General features: G+C 49.1%; 1 protein-coding gene across 1 annotated transcript; it reads left to right on the plus strand.

Annotated features, from left to right (window-relative positions):
* The first annotated feature begins 3,783 nt into the window (after positions 1-3,783).
* LOC137359119 (probable G-protein coupled receptor 139) lies at positions 3,784-7,027 on the plus strand. The gene is made up of 3 exons (XM_068025200.1): positions 3,784-3,880; positions 5,607-5,660; positions 6,117-7,027. The coding sequence occupies exons 1-3, from the start codon at positions 3,784-3,786 to the stop codon at positions 7,025-7,027; spliced, it is 1,062 nt and encodes a 353-aa protein (XP_067881301.1).
* Positions 7,028-7,924: the final 897 nt, after the last annotated feature.

The following is a 7,924-nucleotide window of genomic DNA, read 5'->3' on the forward strand; positions in this document are numbered from 1 at the left end:
AGCCAGCGGATGGCTTTCCCCCTGATTCTCATTGACCTCAGTTTGGCTAGGTCTCCTTGATGCCATTCTCGGTCACGGCCTTGATGTCAAGGGCAGTCACTCTCACCTCACCTCTTTCGTTCAGCTCTTTTTTCCAATTTTGAACCAAGGCTGTGATGAGGTCAGGATCTGAGTGGCACTGGCGGAACCCAAACTGAGCGTCAGGGAACAGGTTATTGCTAAGAAAGTGCCACTTGATGGCACTGTTGATGACACCTTCCATCACTTTCCTGATGATTCAGATTCGGCTGATGGGGCGGTAATTGGCCGGGTTGGACTTGTCCTGTTTTTTGTGTACATGACATACCAGGGCAATTTTCCACATTGCCGGGTAGATGCCAGTGTTTAGCTGTACTGGAACAGCTTGGCTAGCGGCGCGGCAAGTTCTGGAGCACAGGTCTTCATTACTATTGTGGAATATTGTCAGGGCCCACAGCTTTTGCAATGTCCAGTGCCTTCAGTCATTTCTTGATATCACACGGAGTGAATTGAATTGGCTGACATCTGGCATCTATGATGCTGGGGACTTCAGGAGGAGGCCGAGATGGATCATCAACTCGGCACTAATGGCTGAAGATTGTTGCAAATACTTCAGCCTTATCTTTCGCACTGATGTGCTGGGCTCCCCCATCATTGAGGATGGGGATATTTGTGGAGCCACCTCCGCCAGTTACCTGTTTAGTTGTCCACCACCATTCACGGCTGGATGTGGCAGGACTGCAGAGCTTAGATCTGATCCGAAGCACTTGAGGAAGTAGGAAGGAACTTAAGCAAGGAGTTAGGAGGGCCAAAAGTGGTCGAGAAATGTCATTGGCAAACAGCATTAAGGAAAATCCCAAGGCTTTTTATACGTATATAATGAGCAAGTGGTAAACCTGGGAAAGGGTTGACCCACTCAAGGACAGAGATGGGACTCTATGTGTGGAGCCAAAGGAAATGGGCGAGGTGCTAAGTGAGTACTTTGCATAAGTATTCACCAAATAGAAGGACTTGCTGGATGATGAGCCTAGAGAAGGGAGTGCAGCGAGTCTCAGTCATCGCATTATCCAAAAGGAGATGGTGTTGGGTGTCTGGCAAAGCATTAAGGTAGTTAAGTCCCCAGGGCCTGATGGGATCTACCCCAGAATACTGAGGGAGGCAATGGAGGAAATTGCTGGGGACTTGACAGAAATCTTTGCATCCTCATTGGCTGCAGGTGAGGTCCCAGAGGACTGGAGAATAGCAAATGTTGTTCCTTTGTTGAAGAAAGGTGGCAAGGATAATCCAGGAAATTATAGGCCGGTGAGCCTGATGTCAGTGGTAGGGAAACTATTAGAGAGGATTCTTCGGGACAGGATTTACACCCATTTGGAAACAAACGAACTTATTGGGGAGAAACAGCATGGTTTTGTTAAGGGGAGGTCGTGTCTTTCTAATTTGATTGAGTTTTTTGAGGAAGTGACGAAGCTGATTTATGAAGGAAGGGCATTGGATGTTATTATATGGACTTTAGTAAAACCTTTGACAAAGTCCCGCATGGCAGACTGGTACAAAAGGTGAAGTCACACGTGATAAGAGGTGAGCTGGCAAGAGGGATACAGAACTGGCTCGGTCATAGAAGACAGAGGGTATCAGTGGATGGGTGTTTTTCTGAATGGAGGTATGTGACGAGTGGTGTTCCGCAGGGATCAGTGCTGGGACCTTTGCTTTTTGTCGTATCGATAAATGATTTGGAGGAAGATGTAGCTGGATTGATTAGTAAGTTTGTGGAGGACACAAAGCTTGGTGGAGTTGCGGATAAATGATGAAGATTGTCAGAGGATACAGCCGGATATAGATCGTTGGTTACTTGGGCGGAGAAATGGCAGATGGAGTTTAATCCGGACAAGTGTGAGGTAATGCATTTTGGAAGGTCTAATGCAGGTGGGAGGTATACATTAAATGGCAGAACCCTTAGGAGTATTGACAGGCGGAGATATCTGGGCGTACAGGTCCACAGGTCACTGAAAGTGGCAACGCAGGTGGATAAGCTAGTCAAGAAGGCATATGGCATGCTTGCCTTCATCGGTCGGGGCATAGAGTACAAAAATTGGCAAGTCATGTTGCAGCTGTCCAGAACCTGAGTTCGGCCACACTTAGAATATTGCGTGCAATTCTGGTCGCCACACGACCAGAAGGACGTGGAGGCTTTGGAGAGGGTACAGAGGAGGTTTACCAGTATGTTTCCTGGTCTAGATGGCATTAGCTATGAGGAGAGTATGGAAGTACTCGGATTGTTTTCACTGGAACGACGTAGGTGGAAGGGCGACACGATCGAGGTTTGCAAATTTATGAGCGGCATGTGCAGAGTGGAAAGTCAGAAGCTTTTTGACAGGGTGGAAGAGTCTGTTACTCGGGGACATAGGTTTAAGGTGCGAGGGGCAAAGTTTAGAGGGGATGCGCGAGGCAAGTTTTTTACACAGAGAGTGGTGAGCGCCTCGAACTTGCTGCCAGGGGAGGTGGTGGAAGCAGATACGATAGCGACGTGTAAGAGACATCTTGACAAATACATGAATAGGAAGGGAATAGAGGGATATGGGCCCTGGAAGTACAGAAGGTGTTAGTTTAGGCAGGCATCAAGATAGGCGGAGGCTTGGAGGGCCGAATGGCCTGTTCCTGTGATGGAATGTTCGTTCTTCTTTGTTCTTTGATCCGTTGGTTATGGGATCGCTTAGCTCTGTCTATCGCACGCTGCTGACGCAGTTTGGCATGCAAGTAGTCCTGGGATGTAGCTTGACCAGGTTGACACCTCATTTTGAGGTATGCCTGGCGCTCCTCCTGGCATGCCCTCCTGCACTCTTCATTGAACCAAGGTTGGTCTCCTTGCTTGATGGTAATGGTAGAGTGGGGGATATGCCGGGCCATGAGGTAATAGATTGTGGTTGTGTACAATTCTGCTGCTGCTGATGGCCCAGAGAGCCTCATGGATGCCCAGTTTTTCATTGCTATATGTGTTCGAAATCTATCCCATTTAGCACGGTGATAGTGCCACACAACACGATGGATGTTATCCTCAATGTCAAGGCGGGACTTCGTCTCCACAATTACTGTGTGCTGGTCACTCCTACCAATACTGTCACAGACAGAAGCATCTGCGGCAGGCAGATTGGTGAGGACGAGGTCAAGTATGTTTTTCCCTCGTGTTGTTCCCCCACAACCTGCCGTATACCCAGTCTAGCAGCTATGTCCTTTAGGACTCGGCCAGCTCGATCAGTAGTGGTGCTACCGAGCCATTCTTGGTGATGGACATTGAAGTCCCCCACCCAGAGTACATTTTGTGCCCTTGCCACCCTCAGTGTTTCCTCCAAGTGGTGTTCAACATGGAGGAGTACTGAGTCATCAGCTGAGGGAGGGCGGTTGGTGGTAATCAGTATGAGGTTACCATGCCCATGTTTGACCTGATGCCATGAGATTTCATGGTTTCCGGAGTCGATGTTGAGGACTCCCAGGGCCACGCCCCCCCCCCCTACTGTATACCACTGTGCCACCACCTCTGGTGGCTCTGTCGTGCCGCTGAGACAGGACATACCCAGGAATGGTGATGGCAGTGTCCGGGACTTTGTCTGCAAGGTATGATTCCGTTAGTATGTCAATGTCAGGCTGTTGCTTGACTAGTCTGTGGGATAGCTCTCCCAACTTTGCCACAAGCCCCCAGATGTTAGTAAGGAGAACTTTGCAGGGTCGACAGGGCTGGGTTTGCCGTTGTCGTTTCCGGTGCTTACGTCGATGCCGAGTGATATTTCACTCCTCCCGCGGGCAGCAAAGCCAACCATGGTGCAACGGATTGGGCTATTGTTCTTTTTCCCTGAGGGGCCACCCTGCAGTATCCAAAGCAGTATATCTGTTTTGCAGGGGATTCCTGCCTAGTCATCTTGCTCTGCCTTGTGGTATCCCATTTCCTTCCTGCCTGTGGAGTCTGAGCCTGCGGTGTGGCTACCTCTCTATACGATATCCACAATATTATCCACCTCGTGGATTCTCCATGCACACACACAATTTATACGCCAGCGACAGAGTAAGATACAAACAAACAGAGAGAGAGACACACACACAAAAACACACCCTTCAGACACCAGGCGATGAGTCATGCACAGACAGACACACAAACACACATGCACAATCTTTGCACGCCAGGCACAGAGCCAGATGCAAAAATGCACGCACGCGCACACACATCCTTGCATGCACGTGCATTGATGCAAACACACATATAAACACACACACACTCACCATTCCCCAGGCACTGAGACACCGATACAGAGACAACACAAACACTGAGGAACACCCACACAGACACAAACACAGATAGGCAAACATACACACACACACACACAAATACACGCACGCAGCCCAGGCCTGGAAACAAAGGCACACGTACACACACACAACGAAGCACACATGCACACACACACACACACGCATATCTTACCGCAGCCACTCAGCCAGACGCACGCATATACACACACACATGCACACACACACACACAAAACACATGTCCACACACACACACGCACACAAACACATGCATGACATCATACCCCAGGCAGAGAACCAGATATGCGCACAAACACATACTTGTTCATACGCACACGCACACTCACACGCTCAGAGACACACATTATAGCTGAGGTACTGAGCCACACAGACTCACGCCAGGCACTGAGTCAGATACACACACACACACATCCACACATGCAGACCACATTGCAGGCACACAGTCAAAAAGACAGACTGTGTCACACGCATACACACACACACACACACTGGCACACACGCAGACCAATCACACCCCAGGCATGGAACCAGACACACACACACACGCGCACGCACATCAAATCACAGCAGATCACAGGCACTAAACCAGATACACACATACACACACAATAACTCAGACACACGCACACACATCACAGCCCAAACACAGAGCCAGCTACTCACACACACAAGCAGACATAATGATTGGCACGGGTGTCCTTGCCGCATCTCGCCGTGGTCCGGGTCTCCAGTCAGGTTCGTGTTCCCTGCCCTAGTTCATTAGCAGCTGTGGCTCCGGCAACTTACTAGCCCTGGTGTCCTCGACACACTGACCTGGGAACTAAGGCGCCAGCGATGGCTCTGGTCCCAGGCCTGGTGCAGTAGTGGCAGTTCCATGGCTCCCGGTGGAGTTACTGATACTACTTCTGATTGTTCAGCAGCTTTGGCAGGCGGAATCCCCATCCTTAAAGGCATGTGGGCCACGGCACTGGGCAGTTAATTGCCTGAGCGCCACTGATGTGCACATGGCGGTGGCTCCGAATTGCTGAGGTTTTGATCTCCTCACCTATTCGTCCATCGTCGGGACCCCGCTGGCGCCGCTTAATTCAGCTCCCTGTTTCCAGCAGAAATCACTGTCACGAGCACAATAATTAGCACATACTGAATGTGGCAACACATGGACAAATGTCACCCCGAAATCCTCCAATCTGATGCATTAATTCTCGCTAATTCCCGCTGTTTACAGTTAACTTAGTGACGATTGAGATTATATGTTTCATTGATTTCTGATTAGACTCATTTCCAATTATTGCTTTGGAAAAATTGAATTCCGTGCTGCCTGTCACAGGTGAGACAATCAGTCAGTCCAACATTTAATTTTTTCTATACAAGAACAAAGATGCTGGAAATCTGAAATAAAAACAGAAAATGCTGGAAATATTCAACAGGTCTGGCAGCATCTTTGGAGAGAGGAACAGAGTTAAAGTTTCAGGTCAGTGACACTTCATCAGAACTGGGAGAGATTAGAGATGGAACAGTTTTTAAACCAGACAGGGGAGGGAGGGAGTGGGAAGATTATGATCTACATTGAGTTTAACAATGATCATATCATCCTTATATTATTTAATCTCCCCTGCCTTCCAACGTATCACAGACATTCCCATTTGTTCTTTCAGTTCCAATCATTTCAATCCATCACTGGAGACAGGAACACATTTATAAATCTCAAATAATCCTCAGTCAAACTGGTAACTTTGCTCCTAGCCTGATGTATAATTTATCGACTTATTTCTCTTCCTCATAGTTAACTTGTTGACGATTGGGGTCCTGTCTCGGGGAAAGTGCGGTCTCTCCAAATGTGTCACTCGCTACCTGGTGGCCATGTCAGCGGCGGATCTACTGGTCATTATCCTCGACCTGATATTGAGGCACATTCCCATTGTTTATTGGGAACAGTTTCGGCTCCTATGGTCCATCCCCGTGTGTAATATCCACGCCGTTCTGCTTTATGCAGCCACAGACTGTTCTGTCTGGTTCACCGTCACTTTCACCTTTGATCGATTTGTGGCCATTTGTTGCCAGAATGTGAAAAGCAAATATTGCAGCGAGAAAATGGCCGCTGTGGTTCTGGGAACAGTGACTGCGCTGAGCTGTTTAAAGAATATCTTCTGGTATTTTATGTTCACACGCCGGTACTGGAGGATGAACGTCCCCTGGTTTTGTTTTGTAACACTGGCTATTGTGGAATCTCATGTCTGGGCAGCAATCGAGTTCCTCCACAACATTCTAACCCCGGGGCTCCCATTTGTGGTCATTCTGCTGCTCAACGCTCTCACCATCAGTCACATTTTAGTGAGAAGCAGAGGACGCAGAAGACTCCAGGCTCTCAGAAGTGGGGAGACTCGCAGAGACCCAGAGATGGAGAGCCGAAGGAAATCCATCATTTTGCTGTTAGTTATCTCGGCTAATTTCATCCTGTTGTGGGCCGTGTTAATGGGGTACACGATATCGAGACGGATGCGTGATTTAGGGTATCAGTCTGTGCATCTACCCCTGTTTCTGCTGGAATTGGGCTTCATGCTACAACTCCTGAGTTGCTGCACAAACACTGTGATTTACGCTGTGACCCAGACTCAGTTCAGAGAGCAGTTGAAGAATGTGCTGAAATATCCCTTTACTCCAATTGTTAAATTCATTCAAGATGAGAGGAACTGAATCACGGACTATTTCCAACAGTCGGAAGGCGGGGCCTGTCACTGTGGAGACAGAGCGTGGCGGGCCTTTCTCTGTGGAGACGAGGAGGGAGCGGCGCTTGCGCCTTTGGACACAGAACGGGGGCATGGCGTGTCGCTGTGGCGACACAGCGGAGCAGGGCCTGTCGTTCGAGAGAGACGCGGGGCGGGGCCTGTCACGATGCGACAGAGCGGGGAGGGGAGCCTGTCGCTATGGAGCCAGGGAGGGCGGAGCCTGTCGTTACGGTGACAGAGCGGGTCCGTGGTCTGCCGCTATGGAGACAGAGCGGAGCCCTGCCTGCCGTTGAGGAGACAAAGGGTGGCAGGGCAGGTTACTACGGTGACAGAGAGGGTGCGGGACCTGTATCCAGTGTGGCGGGTAGTGGGGGCGGGGAATGTATCCAGGTTCATGCGGTGTGGCGGGCGGGGAACGTTTTACATGGTGACCGGGATAATGTGCCGGGTCTGTTTCCCAGCGTGACTGGGAGCGGGGATTGCGCCTGTTTCAAAGGTGATGGGGAGTGGAGGCGGGGCCTGATTCCCAGGGTAACAGAACGCTGCAGCCAGAATCCTTCATAATCAGATAATCTTTATAATCACATTATAATGCAAATAAGCCTCTATAACCGTTTATCATCATTTATAAACTTTTTCAGCCCTTTATAACCTTCATAAACTGTCGATAATTATTCATAATACTTTATAAATCTTTATAATCGTTTATGAGTTATTATCCATTATGAGCCTTTATGGTCTTTTCTAACCCGTTGCAGCTCATACATTTTCTGCCGTGGACAGAAAACATTGAAAATCATCACCGTGGATTGATCTAATTCCACCAGGCCACAGTGCACATCATTTAGAATGACCACAGGGCATA

Source organism: Heterodontus francisci, unplaced genomic scaffold, assembly GCF_036365525.1.
Source record: "Heterodontus francisci isolate sHetFra1 unplaced genomic scaffold, sHetFra1.hap1 HAP1_SCAFFOLD_64, whole genome shotgun sequence".
NCBI classification, from domain to species: domain Eukaryota; kingdom Metazoa; phylum Chordata; class Chondrichthyes; order Heterodontiformes; family Heterodontidae; genus Heterodontus; species Heterodontus francisci.